Source organism: Talpa occidentalis, unplaced genomic scaffold (assembly GCF_014898055.3).
Source record: "Talpa occidentalis isolate TD23 unplaced genomic scaffold, MPIMG_talOcc4v2.1 talOcc4.10, whole genome shotgun sequence".
Taxonomy (NCBI): Eukaryota; Metazoa; Chordata; class Mammalia; order Eulipotyphla; family Talpidae; genus Talpa; species Talpa occidentalis.
In genome coordinates, this window is record NW_023600993.1 from 85536768 (window position 1) to 85559003 (window position 22236).

The 22236-nt window shown below is 39.4% G+C and overlaps 1 protein-coding gene and 1 non-coding gene across 4 annotated transcripts in view; one reads left to right on the top strand and one right to left on the bottom strand.

Annotated features, from left to right (window-relative positions):
- TRPC4AP (short transient receptor potential channel 4-associated protein) overlaps positions 1-22236 on the top strand; it is a 102553-nt gene that overhangs the window by 36208 nt on the left and 44109 nt on the right. Inside the window, exon 1 of one of the 3 annotated variants that reach the window (XM_037496441.2) lies at positions 8797-8985. The exons of the other annotated variants lie outside the window; for them this stretch is intronic. Coding sequence (XP_037352338.1) covers positions 8818-8985 — 168 coding nt within the window. The 5' untranslated portion in view covers positions 8797-8817. Of the gene's footprint in view, positions 1-8796; positions 8986-22236 lie in introns of those variants that run through there. 3 annotated transcript variants of the gene reach the window in all.
- LOC119237724 (U6 spliceosomal RNA) lies at positions 2473-2581 on the bottom strand. The gene has a single exon (XR_005123376.1). It is a non-coding gene; the product is annotated as a U6 spliceosomal RNA (small nuclear RNA).

Consider the following 22236-nt stretch of genomic DNA (forward strand, 5'->3'; position numbering starts at 1 on the left):
TACAGACTTGACAAGTGCCATTTTGATTAATCTAGATTAGTCTGGACAACTGAAAACATGACTATTTAAAAGTTGTTAGGAGTAACAAAAAATGTTATGAGGAGTACTCTTTCATGTGTTATAAATCTTTGCACGACAGAGTCCCTACTGAAATTCATGTATCTGTTTAAAAAAAAAACAACAGTGGATGATGTTAATTTTATTAAAGGAAACCAACAAAATAGCCAATTTCTTTTTTTTTTTTTTAAAGATTTATTTATGGACCTCCTTGCTGGCACAAGAGGTTAAGCACAGCACTGTGAAGTAATCTGCAGCCTCTGCAGCACAAGTTTGATGGGGTGCAGGCCAGAGGAAGGCGGGTGAGAGGATCCACCAGAGACAGAGTGGGGAGCAGAACAGGCAGATCTACTGAAATACACTGCTGAGGGGAGCAGCAGGCGAGACAGGAGATCTGCTGCACCATGTGGGTAGCTCCCTGGCCGGGGAGCTGCAATGGCTGCAGATTGCTTCATAATGCTTAATCCCTTGAGCCACTAGGGGAGGCCCCGAAATAGCCAATTTCTTAAAAAAAAAAACAAAACAAACAACAACCACACCTTTTTCAGGGATTAGAACTGATCATACCACTCATTTTACCATATTGAAGTTAGTTGACTATCTTAAAGGAAAGTGCAAAGTAGATTATGAGAATTTCTAGCTGAAAAGCAAGCTCATTTAGAAAATATTTTCAAAGTTATTTTTTGAGTAACAATGTTGGCCTATTTAACATATTTGAAAAACATTCTTAAAGAATTAAATTGGAAAGTTTTTGGGGAAACCATCCCAACATTTTAAGTTGATCCAAATGTCCCAAATGATGTTACTGCTACAACAAACAAAATTGCAGTTTATGTGCTGCTGGAGCCACTGTGTCTCATATGTGCTCTGTGTGCTCAGCAATATCAGTGTCACCAGAGAACTTGTTATAAAACCATTCTCGGGGCCTCCCTGGTGGCTCAGGGGTGGAAGTCTCAGCGCTATCGAGCTATTACCAGCTACTGTGGCTGAGAATGCCCTAAGCTCTCATCTCTGGTTGACCCTTGCTTCACAAGCAAAAAGTGATGGATAAGGCAGAGCTGTCAAAAGACTGACCAAATGTGTGCCCCAACATGCACAGAAAGCCTCTTAGCAAAAATCAGGAGATTGGGCCTCACTGGTAGTGCAAGAGTTAAGTCTCAGCACTATCAAACTATCAGTGGCCAATGTACCAGGAGTTCGATCCCTGGCCAGGGAGCTAACCCACATGGCGCAGCAGATCTCTCCTGTCTCACCTGCTGCTTCCCCCAGCAGTATATTTCAGTTAATCTGCCTGTTCTACTCCCCACTCTGTCTCTGGTGGATCCTTTCACACCCTGAACCTCTGGCCTATACCCCAGTTCTTGTATGCATAAATTAAAAAAAAAACTTAAAAAAAAAAAAACAAACATTTTTGGGCCCCACCCTAAACCTTCTGAATCAGAAACTTTTCTGGTGGGGACAGCAATATGTGTTTTAACAAACCTTCCAGGTGATATTGAAGCCCAAGCTTGAGATGTAAGGTACTAGATATTCCCAACATTGTTGTAACAAATTGATGAGAGAACTGTCTGTAAACTTCTGTAGACCTGAAACTATTCCACATAAAAGGGTTTTTAATATTGAGATATGAAATTAATCATTCACTAATTCACCAAGTGCAGAAGGACTTTGGTTGTGTGTAAGACTTGAATCTTCCAGAGAATTCAAATTTTTCACTCTGAGGAGGTACCAAAGAGTTGTAGTAAGCAGAGGCAGTAGTTTTATTTAGATTTTTCTTTACTTTTAAAAGACTTTCTTGGGATTGTTTCCAAAGAGGAACTTCAAAAGGGAATTGAGTCTTTGCTACTTTATTGGAATAATTATACAATGCAAGGAAACAAGACTGAATGTGTTTTGAACCCAGTGTTAAAAGGGAAAAAAACAGTAATCTGATTTATTCTTCTGTCAGATACAATCTACCTAGGAAGGAAAGAAACCACTAGAACAATAATTGTCATGATATCTGTGATTTACTTTCAAGTGGTTTATTAAAAAATGTAATGTTTGTGTATATATATTTGTATATATGTGTATATAGAGATAGAAAGCATGAGAGGGAAAAGATAGATAAAATAATGTTTACAATTGGAACTCTAAGCATTTGTCAGAGTACATGGTATTATTCTTTCAACTTTATTGTAGATTGAAAAAAATTCCCCAAGATGAGGCAAAATAAAATAATGTAAATAAAGGCTTGGCCTTTATTGGCTAATCATTTACAATGATAAGCGCTCAAAAAAAAAAAAAAAAAGAGTGGGTCTTACACAATCATATAAGCTCCATGAGAGCAGGGATGCTTGTTTCTTTTAATTATCCCTGTACCCCTAGCACCTACAACAATGCCTGGCACATAAAATGATGCTCAACAAACTCTTTTTTAATATGAAACACTTCATGAATTAGTATGTCACCCATGCACAAGGAACATGCTAATCTTCTCTGTATTATTCCGATTGTAGTATATATGATGTCACACAATGCACATTTTTAAAACAAATCATTGAGAGCTTGTATATTAGAAGTGTAATATAACACAGTAATGTAATGTGAAAAAATAGATTTGTCAGAAGTAACACAGGAAGATGATGGTTACCTATGGTCTGACTGTAATTATGCTAGTTGCTTTGATTAAAACGATTTCTCTGTGATTAAAAATATTATTTTAGAATATGATAAAAAAAATTACCCCCCAAAATTCATCTGCCCAACAGAGCTGAGTTTGGTAGCCCATTTACAATTAGTAATGTTCTGTCTGAGTAACACTAGCATATTTAATTAAACCATTTGGGATTATTGCGGGAAAAGGTGCCACTTTAAAAGCCTCAATTTTTCCAGTGCTGACTCTTTATAAGCATTTTTTCCAATGCTGACACTTTTTAAGTTTCATATTTTCCAATACAGATCCAAATTGACATCAGCTGGCCTCTTACGGGAGGAGTGCTGTGCCCTCTGGTGGTGAGGCACCTGAATGTAATTTCTATGGAAAACAGCGGCAGAATAGAGATAAATGGAAGGAGTGCTTTCACCCAGAGGTTTCTGGAAACCTGTCTCCTCATTTCCTAGAAACACAGTGTCCTTAAGGACTGACTTTTATGCGATCATTTTTTAAAAAGATTTATTTATTTATACAAGCATTGGGTACAGTCAGAAGCGAGGGAGGGTGAGAGAATTCACCAGAGCCAGAGCGGGGGAACAGAACAGGCAGACTGATGAAACACACTGCTAAGGGGAGCAGCGGGCAGCAGGAGAGGTCTGCTCGCCATGTGGGACCCTTGCTGGCTGTCAGGGATCGAACCGGTGCTGTAGAGGCTGCAGGCAGCTTCGCAGCCCAGAGCTCAACCACTGTGCCACCAGGGAAGGCCCTGTGATCATTTTTGACCCAGTTATCAGCCAGCTATGTGTAAGGCCTCGGCCAGGCTGGATTAAGGAATGTACAAATTTACGAATTAGAAAGTGTCATTTGTGGTTGGGTGAAAGCTGAGGTGGAGAGACTTAGCACTCTGCATGATGAGTGCCCAAAGATGCCTGGAGGGCCATTTGAACTTAAAATTTGTCAGAATCCTGCATCCTTGTTGTGGCAAGGATGAGAGTATATTCTACCATATGCCTCAGGAGGAGCTCTGGGCGAATCCTGGGGGTGGTAGATTATCCAGGAACCACTGGCTGTGGTCAGACCAATGCCTAGCTTTGTCCGCCCAGCTCTGGAAACACCTTTTGTTTTCCTTTCTTTTCTTCTGATTATGCATGATCCGTGTTTAAAATTATGAAAAATATTAATAAAGTGAAAATCACCTGAAATCTGTCTACATTGTGATAACCACAGTTGATAATTTTGGTGATGTTTCTTTCAGGTAATTCTGTGCAAGTAACTACATAGAGCAGGAATGTCTAATAATACATTAATGGGATCATGACATACCTATTCTTTTATAAATTGCTCTCTATTTTTTTTTAACAATGTGTTTACATATATTTTATATATGTAAAACTGAATAGAAAAATAATATGTGTAACAATTGTATGAAATTAAAATTTATTTTAAACTATTAAAGTTATATATACTCACAATAAAATATAATACAATAATGTAAAAGGAAAATTCATATTCTTCCCCATCAACTAATTCCATTTTCTTTTTTTTTTTAAAGATTTATTTATTTGTTTGTTTGTTTGTTTATACACACAAGCACTGGGTACAGTCAGAAGTGCGGGAGGGTGAGGGAATTCACCAGAGCCAGAGCGGGGAGCAGAGCAGGCAGAAGGACCGAAGTACACTGCTGAGGGGAGCAGTGGGCGCGGCAGGAGAGGTCTGCGCGCCATGCGGGACCCTCCTCCTGTGGCCGGGGAGCAGCCGGGGATCAAACCAGCACCTCATAGGTTGCAGGCAGCTTCGTAACCCAGCGCTCAACCGCTGCGCCACCGGGGAGGCCCAACTAATTCCATTTTCGAGTGGCAATTACTATTAACTATTTCATGCACAATCTTCAAGGTAGTGTATAAATAAATTTATATGAGATAATTTTTATGATACATACTGATCTACTGTGAGTTTTTTTCACTTAACTGTATCATGAACATCATCCCATATCTGTGTGTGTGTGTGTATTTGATTCCTTTTGGTGATTACATATTCCACTGTATGGATGAACCATGGTTCATTTAATCAGTCACTTCTTGATGGATATTTAGATTGTTTTCAGTATTTTGATATATAAATACCTCACTGAATATTTTAATAATATATCTTGCTATACATATTTAGTTGTTGCTAAAATATAAATTCCCAGAAGCAGATGAAAGAATATGCATGTTTAATTTTATTTGAAATCTTAGTATTTCATTTTATTTTCTAAATGATATGCAATGACTCAAATATTCCATCATACTGAAATACTAGAGTTAACTGTGATCCTGTTTTATGGTTATATTGCTTCGAGTTCGATCCCCGGCCAGGGAGCTACCTACATGGCGCAGCAGACCTCTCCTGACTCACCTGCTGCTCCCCTCAGCAGTGTATTTCAGTCAATCTGCCTGTTCTGTTCCCCATGCTGTCTATGGTGAATCTTGTTACCCCCCATACCTCTGGCCTGTACCCCAGTTCTTGTATGTGTAAATAAATCTTTAAAAAATAATAAACCTTCATCTTGTCAAATAATATCACTAGGGGAGCTTCCTAAAGGAGTAATTAGTGAATAAAAAAGCTTGGACTTCTTTATGACTTAATTATAGTGCTAAAAAAATTGCTTTCCGGAAGGGTATATCATTTTATGTTCTCACCATCAACATTATACTATTCGTTAAACTGAGTCTAGGCATCTCTTTATACATTTACTGGCGACTTATTTTTCTTTTTGTGAATTGCCTGTTCCTTTCTACTTTTTTCTGTTGGTTTGTTTGATTTTTCCTTGTATTTTTGTAGGAGTTCATGCATCTATTTATTATTCATTGAGACCAATAAACAAATATTTGATCACCTACTGTGCCAAATACTATTCTAGATGCTGGAGATGAATACAGCAATAAACAAAACAGACCAAAATTATATTTCAGCCAGGGGGAGGGATGCATAATAAACAACTATGTCAGGTGGTGATAGTGCTATAAAAACAAACAAATATCAGCAGTAATAAGTGGGAGATCAAAAGGAATGCTATTTTGTATGAGTGGCCATGAAGGTCTCTTATTGAATAGAAAGTTAGAATACATACAAAAGCAAGCCATTCAGAGAACTTCCTGGGGATCAGAACTTCAGGTGGAGGGCACCTGAGTGAGTTCTTCATAAACTCTGGCTATGTAGTACTCCCAAAATATCATTTGCTTTTTTGGTTTCTTTATAGTGTATTAAGTTTTAAAGTTTAGGTCAAATTTGTCAATTCTATTCATGACTTCTGGGTTTTTTATTGTGAAGAATTTTTCTACCTCTAAATCTTAACTGTATTCTCATAGATTTACTTCTACTACTTTTATCATTGATTATCAACAGTTTCACTGAGGTGTAATTTAATATAAACTTCACCCATTTTGAGTACATGTCAATGAATTTTTGTAAACTTAGTTGTGTTAAAATAGGAGTGGACAGGGCCACAAGAAGGGTCACAGGGCAGGTGGCCAGATGGAAGGCTCAAAACGGCCGCCCACCTGCCCCGACTCTGAGACCAGAGAGCTGCCAAAAAGCCCCAAAAGGCCAAAAGGCCAAAAACCAGAAGTAAGGGCTCTAGCAATACAACACCCACACAGTAGCGGCCTGTGGGCTATAGCTAAACAAAAGACAGTGTCCAATAAGAGGACAGGTCACTGGCTGTGGGTTCTGACTCATGCGCACAATTGTAGGAGACCTCAGGCTCCAGGAACAACAACCATGGGGTTTATTTTGTAAACAGAGGAAACAAAGAGCTCACTGTATCCACAAGTGGCTGCTATCTCACCCAGGTAGCAACAGTGATGGTTGCCACTGGTCACTAGGAGTGCTGGGCAGCACTGGCCAGTAGTGATGGCCACTACTGGTCCTTCAGAGGGGCTGTCAGGGACACCCAGTGTTAACAGATCTTCGTGAGTTGTTGGGTTATACCAACAACACACAGCTCTTTGAGACACCAGGCTCAGGGCCTCGGTGTCCTTTCAGGCGATGTGAGAGACAGGACCAAGGCCCAGTCTGTGACATAGTCCTTCAGCTTCTCTTCCCTCCTTAGAGGTCAGCTGCTGGATGCTTCTTTTCCTCTTTCTTCGGAAGCCAGGAACAGCCTTCCCCATCTTCCTTCTCCTGCAGGGGCTGGGGTCATCTCTCGTTCTTTGTGGACCCTTCGCTCCCTCTGACCCTGGCTTATAGCTTCTTGCACCCACAAGTCTGATTGGACTATTTAGCACCAATCAGCTCATAGCTCACACATGATTGGTCCGTTACAAAACTGGCAGGTATTGAGCTCTGAGGAGCAACTGCCACAACTGACTTGTGGTGGCGCAGGTTGAAAGAACACCACTGCCCCTGCGGGCTCCCACCGCTGAGGTGGCTGGGTTCTGGTAACAGTACAACCACACCCCCGTTTTAGAACTGTACTTTAACTTTGTTACACATATATTTTTATATATCTGAGATTTATTTTAGCTTTTGATGTGAAGTTAAAAGAGCTCACCCCCCCACCCCATTTATTTGAAATATCTCCCTTATCTCAAGAAAAACTTCTATGGATGAATCTGTTCCTGGTCTTCTTTTTCCAGGAGTCACAAACTGACTGGGATTTGTTGGGTGGGTAGAGTTTCCAAAATTGAGAAATATCACATAAAAATGCAGATTTTTACCTTTTCAGGGAAAAAGAGAAGATCCAGCAACAATCTGCTGGAGGCAAGTAGAGACCACTCTAAACAGATATGAGGGTGGTGAATATAACCCCAGTTTGCCTGGGACAGGCTCTCTATATGCCCACTGTGGTGGTGTAATTTTTAACAGACGTCATTCATTCTTAATAGTGTTTTCAGTTTGGATGATAAATTGCAGTTATAATCATGAGTCACAATCTCCACCATTCCTTATTGCATCACACCTAACCTCAGCAGTTTAACTGGCCCAAAGCCCCAGCGGTTTAACTGCTCCAAAAGTCTCCACAGTTTGTATGGTTGAGTTTTGGCAGTTTAACTGTCTAAAGTCCTAAAAGCTTACCTAAACTGCCTAAAAAGCCCCCAGCAGTTTTAACTGCCCCAAACCTTAGCCCCACCCTCATTTCCCATCTGCCCCAGCTCAGGGAGTGGAGTTTAAAAAGCTCCACCTTCGACCGTCAAGTTGATAAGAAAGGGTGGAATTTAGAAAGCTCCCCTTTTACCACGCACCTCCCCTGTTTCTCATTCTTTAAGTTTTCATTCTTAAAAGTGTTCCGGTTTGGGTGATAAATTGCAGTTATGGTAACCACAAGTCACAATCTCCACCATTCCATCCCCAAAAAGGGAGTAGTTTGCCAAAAAGTGGAGGGGAAATTAGGACAAGTTTCGTCTGACAGACTGTGATGACACAATTTACCAATCCCTTTCCATCCTATACTTTCTCTTCACAACAATCTATTCAGTCACATAATTTATCCAGTTTGTTATTGTGCGTCTGTGTGTGGACTTTGTCTTCTGTAACCGGCATTCCAATACAGAAAACCTACTTAGCCTGTTTTGTTCACCATTGTAGTCCTCGTGACCCCTACGGGGCTGGCACAGAGCAAGCCCCTAGTAATATGACTGGAAGAACAGGATGCCAGGAATTACTAATTGGATGAACTAATGAGGAAAATGCGATGCTGGGACTAATGGTCCATGGCAAGTTAAGGGCTGAGAGAGGCAGAGAGGAATTAAACCCAGTGGCCCGATCATTGGCCTAGAGTTCAGAATTTTTTCCTGGTCAGTTGTCTGTGATCTCCCCCAAACAGGCAAGAAATGGAAGATTACGCACTCAGGAACTTGACTTCGATCTCGAGGGACCTCATAGAAATGTGGGACCCCTGGCCCGAAAAATCAAATGCTGCAGGAAACACCACCATCTCTATTCTGCACCTGCCCGCCTGAGAGCAAGACTACATTTCCCAGCAGGCCCGGCGGCGCGCAGGCTCCGGCCGCGCAGGGTTCCTGCCACGCGGCTTGCGCCTCCGCCATCCACCCATTGGGGGCGCTGCGGCGACCCCTCCGCCGCCCCGTAGAAATCTCCGCGGCCCCGGGGCCGCTTGCTTCCTGTTTGTCGGACGAGGAGACATGGCGTCGGCGCCGGCGGCGGCTGGGTCTGCGGCCGGCCGAGAGCGACGGGCCGCTGCGACGGGGGCGGCCTGGGGCGGATGGGGCGGCCGGCCGCGACCCGGTAACATTCTGCTACAGCTGCGGCAGGGCCAGCTGACCGGCCGGGGCCTGGTCCGGGCCATGCAGGTACGAAGCCGGTCCGGAGGGGCGGGGCGGGGTGGACCGGGCGGGAGCTGGCTAGGGGCCGGGAAGAGGCCTTTCCAGGCCGCCGCAGAACGGGCCCGACCCCTCTTGGCCGGCCGTGGGACCTCCCTGTGGGCTGCCCGGACGCTGTCAGCCGCGGCGGGGCGCTGGGTGGCGGCCGGCTGGAGGCCCCCGGTTGGGGGCTGAGCTGGTCTGGTCTGCTTCGGGCATTGATGGCGTGTAGGAACCCCGGCTCAGCTCCTGGAACCTGCCTTCTCTGCGCCACGTCTGCAGGTCCGGGGGACCCTGGGCGAGTTTGCTTAAGCCTCTTGGGACCTCGAGCTTCTCCCCTGTGAGTTGGACGGGCAGCCCCCAAATGATGCCCAAACCTATTATAAATGTCAGAGAGGCCTTTCCGTAGCAGTACCCCCAGCCCCCATCCTAAAGTAGGACCCCATTGTTAGTCACAGCCCTGAATTCGTTTCGTTTACATTACTTTCTTAGTCTGTAATTACATATTTCTTTGTTGTCTACCCTTTTCTCGCCTGTATCCGCATATTAGACTGAGCTCCAGCGGGTGCAGGGACTATTTGTTTTGCCGTGTAGAGCGTCATGCTTAAGAGCGGGGACTCTAGAAATCAGACATGGATGCAAAGCCCTACTCTCTTGGGCAAGTTCCCGTTCTGTGCCTCAGTTTCCAATTTTGTAAAATGAGGATAATAATTAGTAATCTACCTCGTAAGATGTGAGGATCGAAGTAGACAGTTGTGTAAAGCGGAAAGTGCATTTCTGGTGCATAGTGAGGACTGAAGGATAAGCAGTTAATACTCATGGTTATACTTGGTTTCCATCTAATAATCGGTGCCCGATATAGGATTAGTGTGTTTTGTTTTTTTTTTCTTCTTTTTAATGAAAGGAAGTCACTGCTTTACGGTAAAGCATGACGAATGAAATCTAGGCTCCTCACTTCTTCCCCTCCTCTCTTATGTTACCCGAACTTATGTTGCAGATACACCTGTAAAACATTAGCTTATTTTAAAGTCCGCTTTTGCATAAAGTAACTCTTGAAGGGTACACAAGATACTAATAAAGTGGTTTGTGGAAGTGGGGAGGGAATTGAATAGATGAAGATGAGAATGAGACTTTTCCCAGTATGATTTTATATATACTAATTTTGAACCATTTCAATATTACTCTTATAATTAAAGGACAGAATAAAGACAAGTGGTCTCTGTGTGGATGAAGGAGTTCTGGGTGAGCAATCATATATAAGCAACTTATATATTAGCAACATTCTCGCCTTGCATACTTCTCTGTCTTAAGATCCTGGAAATACTTGCTCTATCCTTTACACCAAAATACGTTTTTGAACTGGGTGTGTAGTGACAGGAAGAAAGGGAGCTAACTCTGAACCGCATACTTTGGATCCAACATTGTGCAAAGTTTACAATATTTTCATTTAATTCTTGGTCTTTTGAATTAGGTGTCTACTCATTTCAAAACAGATGAGGAAACTGAGGCTCAGGAAGGTTAGATAATTTGCTTCTAAACACCATCTTGATAATCCTTTAGATTGAGGGCAGTAGTCACAAAAGTTCTTTAACGTAAGGAATGAGGGAGTTTAGCACACTTATTTTGTTTCCAGTGCTGGATGACTTGAAATGGGAAGCCACTGGAGAAGCGCACCAGACACAAGTTGTCTGCTGTTCTTGAGCTTGATTTAGAATGGTCATTGTGGTAATTGACAGTTGTATACAGGTGTGGGAGATATTTGAGAGGCTGAGGTGGAGATATCTTCCTGGAACTTTAGTGAGGATAAACTAGCGACCTTCATTTCCCATGTGTCTTTTGTCCTTTCTTGATAACCTTGATTTCATCCTTTCTACTTCCCTTTCCCTCCTCCCTCCATTGCAGAATAAATTTTCCTCACAGATATTTCCACAGCACATAAGCATATCCATTATGGCATGTGAAATACCGCGAAATACCAGCTTTAAAAACAATTTTTTTTAATTACGGTAAAAAAATTATAGCATGAAATTGACTTTTTTAAACCATTTTAAAGTGTGGGATTCAGTAGTGTTAAGAATATTCACATTATAGGCCTCCCTGGTGGTGCAGGCGGTTGAGCGCCCCACTGTGAGGCTGTCCGCAGCCTCTGCAGCGTGGGTTTGATTCCCTGCTGGCCTGCGAGAATCCCACATGGTGCCGCAGACCTCTCCTGTCGCCCCCGCTGCTCCCCTCAACAGTGTATTTTGGTCGTCTGCCTGCTCTGCTCCCCGCTCTGTCTCTGGTGAATCCTCTCACCCTCCTGCGCCTCTGGCCTGTACCCCAGCCTTGTATAAAAATAAGTCTTTAAAAAAAAAAAGACTGTTCACATTATTGTGAAACATATCTCCAGAATTCTTCATCTTGCTAATCTGACACTAACTCATTAAATAATTCCCTTTCTCACTCCTCTCAGTTCTGGTGAGTGCCATTCTATTTTCTGGTTCTGTCAGTTTGATTACTTTAGATACCTCATAAAAGTGGAATCACACTGTAGTTGTCTGTTAGTGACTGACTTATTTCACTTAGTATAATGTCTTCAGGGTTCTTCCAAGTTGTAGCAAGTAGTAGGATTTCTTTGAAAAAGACTAGATTTTGAAGTAAGATGGATTTGGATTGAATCCTAGTTCTATCACTATCTGAGTAACCTAGCTTACCTTGTTTAACCTCTCTGAACCCCAAATTCCTTACTTCTGCAATGACAGTAATGACATCTAACATATAGGATTGTTAGGATTAAATGAAATATATCTAAAAAGCTTGCCCATTGTGTGCTGCATAGTAGATATTCAGCAAATACAAGCTGTCAGCTTGTAATTATTATACTGGGTTTCTTGAGAGACACTGTCTTATTTTCCTTTGTGTCTGCAGAGCCTGAAATCTTCCAGACACTTAGATAGGACTTAGGACATTATTTGAATTGAAATACTATGTATGAGGGCTCATTTCTCCTCCTCAGTTCTCTGTACTCCTAAACAGTTCCATGGCTTTAAAGAGTTTGATTGAGATTGCCTAGGTTTGTAGTTCTGTGTGTCTTTGGGCTTATTACTTAATCTCTATATTTCTGTTTCTTCACTTGTAAGATAAGAATAATCATGAGACTATAAATCAGAGACATTCTGCAGGGGATGGTGAGGGAGAGGGAGCAAAACAGGGGAGGAAAGAGCACAAGGGACTGTGGTGATGGTGTATGGGTAAATTGGTGGTAGAGTTTTTACTGGAACTATACCTGAGAGGAGAAAGCAAATATTGTACAAGAATGAACAATGATGTAAAATATATATAAATAAGTTTAATAATAATAAAAAATAGGGCCTCCCTGGTAGCGCAGTGGTTGAGCGCTGGGTTGCGAAGCTGCCCGCAGCCTCTGCAGCTCTGGTTCGATCCCAGGCTGCTCCCCGGCCACCGGAGGAGGGTCCCGCATGGCGCGCAGACCTCTCCTGCTGCCCGCTGCTCCCCTCAGCAGTGTACTTTGGTCCTTCTGCCTACTCTGCTCCCTGCTCTGGCTCTGGTTTCACCCTCCCGCGCTTCTGACTGTACCCAGTGCTTGTATAAATAAATAAATAAATAAATCTTAAAAAACAAACAAACACAAAAAAACCAAAAACCAACAACAATATTTAAATGTTAAAAATAATAATAATAAAAAATAAATGCATGGGAGGAAACATGTAAAAAAAAGGATAATCATGAGACCTAACTTCCTAAAGTTGTGGTAAGGACCAAGTGAGTTTATACATATAAAGCACTTAAACTGGTGTCTGAAATGTGGTAAGCTTGCTATAAAAGTTAGCAGATAGTATTGTTTTTAACAAATACTCTATATCCTGATGGATCCTGCATCTATTTCCATCCTGTTTTCTCCCTTTAGCTTCAAGTGGGTATATACAGATAACCTTCTCAGCATCTCCACCACATAGATGAGTAATGGGTATCTCAAACTTATTAAAAATCTGATTTCTTTTCCACCACACCTGCTCTTCCCCATGTCTCCCCATTTCCCAGTGGGACTTGAAAGAAACCTGGCAGAAAAATCAAGGGCATATAATTTAGAATGGACCTGTCCTGCTTGGATTTTAGTGTGCCTTATTTTAATTTCTTTTTAGTTTGCCCTCTATCAAGGTAATAAAATATGCTGTTATGATGTTGTTAATTTAATAGAGCCTATTCACATCTGTCAGCACATTTGATTCTTAGATCTTATAAATCCTTAAAATCCTCTAGTGGCATCTCATTGCAGTTAGAATTAATTCCATATTCCTTAACATGGGCATATAAAATCAGTAGGAGTTTTGAAAGGGGATAGAATAAACTAACTGTTGGCACTGGGCAGAATAACTCACAATTCATGACGCTCCAACCCTAGAAATACACGTTTGGTTTGGCAATCTTGTGAAAAGCTAGTTAAATAGCATTCTTGCTCTGTTTCCCAAATGACCATCATTGCTTTCTTCATGATTGTTGATATCTAAATAACACCTGTTATTTCATATTTTTCTTTAGATTTTAAATTTTTCAATAGATGCTGCTTGTTTTAGCGACATTCTAAGTTTAAGTATTTGTGAAACCCAGGGGTTTAAGTCGAATACAGTCTTCCCTGCCTGCCAAAGGTAATTTTATGCTGGAAGCCCCCTGGACAGGTTACCTTTTCATAAATTAAAAATATAAATACCAGAGGGAACGGGACAAGGGGACACACACACAAAAGGACATATGACAGTGCTATTATTTGTGGTTTTAGGACTGAAGCACTGCCATCTGATTAAAAAAGAAGAAATACCAGTAATTTTAGCAGGAAATTTTTATATTTACAAACTATTAAAATTCACACCTGATTATACTGAAACAAAATAAATCCCATTATTTATTGGTTAACATTTGTTACAGAATAACTTAACAAGGTATTTAATTTTCATTGATATTCTTTAAGATGACTGTTTACTTGCACCTAGATGATATTTTGAGGCATTATTTTACACTTAACACTAAACAAATAAAATATACATTTATGTTATGGAATTCAGCCTTTAATGATTTAAAAAGAAAAGCAGTAAAGACAGAACAAGTCAGTGAAAACTTTATGGAAATATCACATTCACTAGAGAGGTTGACAGCTTAGGCAGTGTGATGTAAGAGATTATCACCACTGTAAACTGTCAAACCACAAGTATTCCAAGAGAAAAACCCCATACAACATCTGCCAGTAATTCAACTTTGAGGCTAACTGGATGGTGTTGATTTCATCAGAGTACTCAGTTGTACACAAGGAAAACAAAATTCAAGTGATTATTTTTAAGCTAGAGTCATTGATTTGTGAGACAATGTGGGGGTAGTAAGAGAATATGTTTGCGATATAGTTGAGAGGCTCTCTGGTATCATCACCCTAGTATCAAAATATAGCAGTGCCCTGCTCCGCTTTTCACCCACAAGTTTTGTGTACACTGCAGCCTTTTCTTTTGCAGTAGAAGGGTCCAGGAAATAGAAAGGCCAGTGTTTCTAAATAACATGCTTATAATGTTTCTTGACTTTTCAGTTTTAGACATTATCTCTTTTCTTCCTTAAATTCACAACGCTACATATTTTATTTACAACATTCTCTTAAGGTAGTTATATCACACTTTTGGCTATTGGTGTTAAGTATTTATTTAGTTTTAAAGATTTATTCATTCATGCATACAAGAACTGGGGTATAGACCAGAGTATGGGGGGTGAGAGGATTCACCAGAGACAGAGTGGGAAACAGAACAGGCAGACCAACCGAAATACACCACTGAGGGGAGAAGCGGGTGAGCCAGGAGAGGTTGCTGCGCCATGTGGGCTGCTCCCTGGCCTGCCAGGGATTGAACTCGTGTTGTAGTGGCTGCAGACAGCTCCATAGGTTGTGACTCAACCCCTTGCGCCACCAGGGAGGCCCCTGGTGTTAAGTATTTACATGATGATGATGACAGTTGTATAATTGTATATTGCAGAGCCATATAGTATACAATGATTATATTTTTGTATAGTTTTTCCTTACAGTTAAAACATCTTTCCCTCCATTTAAAAAATTGAGCTGTAGATGTAAACATAGTAGAATTCACCTTTTTTAGTGTATAGTTCTCTGAGTTTTGATACACCACATATGTAGTCATGCTCTGAATAACAACACTTGAGTCCATTAGGAACTGCATATTTGACAGTGATTCTATATAACGAAGGTGTGTAGCAGCCTATACCATCTAGGTTTGTGTCAGGACCCTCTGTGATGTTAATATGACAATGAAATCATCTGATGCTTCTTAATTTCCTTCATTAAATGATGCTTGACTGTAGTAGAGTTAGGATACAGAATACTATTACATTAGTCAGTGCTTTCCTCACACCAATTTGTTGTCTTCTGTTTTCTGCCCTAATATGTCATTTTACACAGTCACAGAAATGGAATTGTACCAACTTATAGCCTTTTGAGTCTAGTTTCCTTCACTAGAATAATCATCCTTTAAAAATTTGCTTTGCATCTTGTATACTTGTAATTTATCTCTAAATTCTGTTTTTTTTCCTTTAAGAAATTTTTGTTGGAATGCTGCACCTTCCTGCTCCAATTTACTAGCACAATTATACAGCTGCATGCTTGTGATTTTCCTTCACCAAAGTCAGAGCATTTCCCTCCTCATGTCTTAGAACCTCTGCTGAATTCTGTTCTCCTTTTTCGTGTAGAGCATGTTCTCTAGTAACCTCTCAAGAAAGAGTACAGAAAAAGTAACTATTTTCTTAAGCTTGTGTGTCTAAAAATGTCTTTTATTCTTTAAATTGTGTGTTTAGTTTAGCTGAGTATAGAACTCTAAGTTGGAAGTTATTTTACATTTTAGTAGTGTTAATACATTGTCTTTAAGCATTTTGAGAGGTTCTCATCTGGTTCCTTGTTGTGGTTTGTGACCTATACTCACCCCTCAATCCTTAGAGCTTTTAGGGTCATCTCTCTTGCTAGTATTCTAAAATTTTACTTGTATGCATATGTGAAAATCTTATTGTACAGGACACTTAGTGTACTTGTACATAGAAATATGTAAAAGTTACATCAATCATCTGACATTAATCCCTTCTGCAAAATGATTGTGCTAAATGTTCTTTTAGGGTTTTCCTGTTTTTAAGAGATATTTTCTTTCCTACAAAGTTTGACTTAGGATTGCTTTGGAGAGTTTCATGGAGTGGGTGAAACTTTGGTTCTAAAGAATGAGTAGAATTTGAACAGTGTAGCAGAGTTATTTCATTTCTAGCAGTAAGAACACCCCTGAGAAATCCCTTATAATTGACCATTAGAAGACTGGAAAGTGGAAATGGAATGTTCACATGGGTGATAGGTGGGAGATAAGTTTAGACAGGTTGGTCATACGATGGGGAAGATAGTTAGCATTTGTCAAGTATCCAGTGTGCCATTGTGTCAAGACTTGGTTTTTGAAAGACTTGGTTTTTAAACATTTTAAAATACCTTGTTGTTATATTTGCCTACAAGAAACTATGCTATGTATAAGCACCATAACCACTTATTTACCACTAAAATTAAAAAATTACCAATACGTTTGATGGCCTTTTGTGTTAGTCCTTATCCACCAGAGGTATCCTTCTCCACCAGGGGTATATGCACATATTTTTATATGAATAAAAAGTATGCATCTATACAAGAGAAAAGTAACTCTCCCTACAGCCACCTCCAGTAGCACCCTGGACTTGTTATGTATCCCTTCAGAGACACTCTAAGAAAGCAGGGCCTCCCTGGTAGCTCAGAGGTTAAGTCTCAGTGCTATCAAGCAAATGCAGCCACTGCAGCTTGAGTTCAATACCTGGTTAGGGAGCTGACCCACATGACACAGCAGACCTCTCCTGTCTCACTGGCTGCTCCCCTCAGCAGTGTATTTCAGTAGATCCACCTGTTCTGCTCGCCACTCTGTCTCTGGTGAATCCGCTCACCTCCCGCCCCCCCATCTCTGGCAAATGTGTCTATATCTTCCTTGTTTGTTTATACAAATTGTATCATACTGTACATTCTGTTTTCCACTTAAACGTGTATCTTGGAGAGCCTCACATAATCAGTATACACAGGTTATTTTGTTTCAGACACTTAAAAAACTTTCTGGTTTAAAATATAACAGATAGATTGCACAAAAAAATGTACAGTATGGCTCAGTGAAAAATAATAAATCATCAACTAATCAAAACCTCCAGATCACATTTGTACCCCCTGTCAACCACTATACTCTCCTCTCTAAATTACTAGCTTGACTTCTAATACTGCATTTTATTGTGCTAGTTTTTATGCTTTATAAACAGAATTAAACAGTATGTACTGAGCCTACCTTCTTTTAATCAATATTTATGTTAGATTTCATCTGTGATGATGATGAAGCTGCAATTCATTAAATGTTCATTGTTATATAACATTCTGTTGTATTAACAAGCCATAATTCATTCATTCAACTTTTGATGAGTATTTGGGATCTTTCCTATTTGGGACTATGACAAATAATTCTTCTGTGCACATCCTGATACATGCCTCTTGAGTGTATATGCACAATTTTGCTTTGTTATAGGCTGTGCATAAGTTCAGCATAGGTAGCTATTACTGGACATTTTCCACGTGGCTGTATTTATACCCATAGGAGTGTATATAAGTTCCTATTCCATGTTTTCACTAATCCAGGAGTATTGCCAGTCTTTTAACTTTGGCCCTTCTAAGTGTGTGTGCAATGGTATCTCATTATGGGTTGTTGTTTGTGTTTCCTCATGACAGTGAGGTTAAGCACCTTTTTCAGAAGCATATGGGCATTTGGACATCCTCTTTTGTGAATTGCCTGTTTAAATCATTTGGATATTTTTCTGTTGGGTTTTTTCCTTTTTTTTTTTTTTTTTATTTGCTTGAAATTCATTTCCTGGATATGAGCCCTTTGTAGTGTTTTGTAGATATTTTCTCAATTTGTGGCTTGCCTTTTCAGTCTCTATAAAGACCTTTTCAATAATAGAAGCGTGTGGGGGGCCTCCCTGGTGGCATAAGGGGGCGGTGAAGCTATCTGCTGCCACTGCAGCAAGATTTGATCCCTGGTCAGGGAGCTAAGCCACATGGTGCAGCAGACCTCCCCTGTCTCACCTACTGCTCCCCTCAGCAGTGTATTTCAGTAGATCCACCTGTTCTGCTCCCTGCTCTGTCTCTGGTGAATCCTCTCACCCCCCCAACCCGCCCCACACCTCTGCCCCACACCCCAGCTCTTCTCTGCATAAATGAATAAAATAAATCTTTTAAGAAATGATAGTAGTGCTTAATTTTAATATAACTCATTGTATCACCATTTTCCATTCTGGTTAGTGCTTTTTGTCTTCTGTTTAAGAAATCTTTGCCTAACCCTGAAGTCATGAAGATATTCTGTTTATCTTCTGGAAGCTTTATTATTTTGTCTTTTACATTTAAATGTGTGCTTCACTTGGAATTAATTTTTTGTATATACTCAGCTTTTCCTTATATACATCCAGGTGACCTGATGTTACTTATTGAGAAGTCTCTTTTATCCCATCCAATCCTCTATAGTGCCACCTATTTCTGCTTCAGGTCTATTTGGTTGTACTAGTCCAGATTTGTTTTTTTAATTCTTGTGCAGATACTACATTGTTTTACTTTTTGTAACTTTTTATGTGTTGGTTTGGGCTGTACTATATTGAGTAGGTGTAGATTCTCCTACTTAGTTATCTTCAAGATTTACTTGGTTCTTCTTGGCCATTTCCACATACATTTTAGAAAGAACTTGTACATTTTTATAAAATTTGAGATTGTATTCAATCTCTGAATACATTTGTTCTCTGTCACCGTTACTTTCATCTCTCTCTGTTTTTTGGTCTTTCTTGATTTCTCTTAATTTTTTTTTTTATTTTCTGTGTAATGGTCTTGCATAACGTGTTGGATTTATTCCTTGGCATTTGACATTCTTTGATGGTATTATAAATAGTACTTCTAAAATTGCATTTCCTAACTGTAGATATAATATAAAAACAAGCTTGATTTTTATATTGTGCTTGTATTAATATTGCTCTTATGTTTCAAACTTTAACTCTTAATTCTTTTGTATTGTGTATGTGTACAATCATCTGTGAATATCATTCACAAATGAATCATTGATGTTTTCCCTTCCCAGTGTCATATCTTTGATTTCTCTTTCTTGCCTACTCATGTTGCTGGAATCTGTATTACATTGAATTGAAATGGCATATTCTTGATCTAAGAAGAAAAGCCTTAAAACATTTCACTGTTATGTATGATGTCTGTTGAAGGTTCTTTGTAAATACTATTATTAGTTCATTTCTCTTTTGAGTTTGTTATTAGCGGATGTTGAATTATTATCTAAATGCTTTTTCACAACAGTTGAGATGTTCATATATTTGTTCTCCTTTATGTTATTGTGATTAATTACTTTGGGTAAAAATTTTTTAAAATCTGATTTTCATACTTTTTTTTATAGATCATTAAATTTGATTCAGTAATTTTTTTATTAGGATTTTTTTCCTTCTATGTTCATGAGTTAGAAATATCATCTGGGCCCTGGCAGGTTTTGCTATGTAATATTTTCATTGTCTTTAACTTTAGAAAATTGTCAAATTTCTGCTTGGTTTTCTTATTTTAACCATCATTTTTTTTAGAAGTATATTTCTTAATTTCAAACAAGGGTTTTTTTTTTTTTAAAGATTATTTATGCATACAAGAACTGGGGTACAGGCCAGATGTGTGTGGGGTGAGAGAATTCACCAGAGACAGAGTGGGGAACAGAACAGGCAGACTAACTGAAATACACTGCTGAGGGGAGCAGCGGGCAAGTCAGGAGAGGTCTACTGTGCCATGTGGGTTTCTCCTGGACGGCTGGAATTGAACGAACCGGTGCTGCAGAGGCTGCAGACAGCTTCACAGCGTGCGTCAACCCGCTGCGCCACTGGGGAGGCCCCAATCAAGAGTGTTTTATAATTGTCTTTTTGTGACATCAGACATACAGATCATCATCTGTATTTTCCTTTTAAATGTGTTGATATGTGTCCTGTGACCTAGTGGGTCATTTTGTAAATGTTCTCTGTGTCTTGAAAAGAATGTGTAGAGAATGCAATTAGACATAGTGCTTAGTTTTGTTTGTGTTAAAATCTTCTATGTACTTACTAAATTTTTATTTACATATATCAGCTTCTGGGAGAAATTATAAAATTTCCCACTATGTGGATTTGCCAATTTTTCCTCTTAGTTCTGTCAGATTTTGCTTTATGTATGTGGAGGCTGTTTATTATGGTTAAGCTAAGTTATTCATTATGTTTATTGTTTATTTTTTTTTTTAACATTTATTTATTTATTTATACAAGCACTGGGTACAGTCAGAAGCGCAGGAGGGTGAGAGAATTCACCAGAGCCAGAGCAGGGAGCAGAGCAGGCAGAAGGACCGAAGTACACTGCTGAGGGGAGCAGCGGGCGGCAGGAGAGGTCTGCGCGCCATGTGGGACCCTCCTATGGTGGCCGGGGAGCGGCCGGGGAACGAACCGGCGCTGCAGAGGCTGCGGGCAGCCTCGCAACCCAGCGCTCAACCGCTGCGCCACCGGGGAGGCCCCTGTTTATTGTTTATTATGTTTAAGCTGTTTGTTAGGTTTAGAACTTTTACATTGTCATGACTTTTTTTTTCTTAATGATTATCTCTATTTTTGGTAATACTTTTGCCTTTAGTGTCTTATGCTGCTTTTAATACTTACACTCCCTTTTTTGGTGTCTATTGCATATGGTTTCCCACTCTTTTAGTCTTTGTGCAAGATGTTTCTTTGGTAAGTAGCATAACAAACATTGTCTTCTAATTGGAACTCTTAGTACATTTACATTTAATGTAATAACTGGAATTTTAGGATTTAAATATACCTTCTTAATATAGTATTTGCTTTTAAACGTCCCACCTATGTCTTTCTTTTTCTCCTTTTTTTTTTTGATTACAAAAAATAGCTTTATTCAGGTGTAATTTATATGCTATAAAATTTAGCCATAGTAAATAATACAGTTCACCATTTTGCTTTTTTTTTTTTTTTTTTTAATAATTAACAACCATCACCACAGTCATTTTGGAATGTTTCCATCAGCTTAGAAGTTCCCTTACACCTACAATTTATTTTTTCATAATAGCTCTGTTAAGCATATAATTCATGTTACACAAGTCACCTACTTAAAGACTGTAAGTCAGTGGTTTTTACTGTATACATGATATGCCTGTATATAGTGATAATACAGCTATTGCCACAATTTTAAAACATTTCGTCACCCCCAAAAGTAATCCCACATCCAATTATCTGTCACTCCCAGTTCCAAATCTATTTCTATCCCCTTTCAACCCTGCACCTACTCTAGTATTTTCATAGTATTCAAATCAAATAATATGTGGTCTTTTGTGACTTACTGCTTAATCCTTAGCATAATATTCTCAAGGTTTGTTCATGGTGTAGCAAGTATCAGCACTTCCTTTTTATTGGCAAATACTATTTCTCTACATGGGTTTTCTATTTCCCGTTTTTCATTTGGTGTGCAGGTTTTTGTGTGGACATACGGTTTTAATTTTATTTTTGGTGCTCTATCTCTGAGTGAAGTTGCTCGATCATATGGTAACTCTGTTTAACTTTTTGAGAAACTGTTAAATTCTTTTTCCCCAAAGTGGCTGTACCATTTTACATTCCCAGCAGCTGCCTACCAGTGTTCCAGATTCTCCACACCCTTACCAATACTTGTTATTTATTAACAAGTGTACTTAATAACTGCTCCCTTATATATTTTTTCTTTTTTTCCCTTTGTCTTTTAAATTATAGCTATCTCATCTGAATATGATTTGCATTTTCCTTGTGACTAATGTTGTTGAGTATCTTTTTCTGATTGGCCATGTCTATATATAAGTATATCCAGACACTTTGTCCAGTCTTTAAAGTATTAGTACAGTATCTTTAATAGATACAGGCTTATTAACATAACTGTTTTTGCTCTGTGTGAGTTTTGATAGTTTGTATAGTCAAAGAATATACAATTTAATCTAGGTAATCAAAATTATGGACATAAAACTGATCATAATATCCCTTTATATTCATCCAATATCCAAGCAGTCAGTAATGATGACCCCTCTTATATTTCTTTTTTAAAATTGTAAAAAATACGTAACATAAATTTACCATCTTAACCATTTTTAA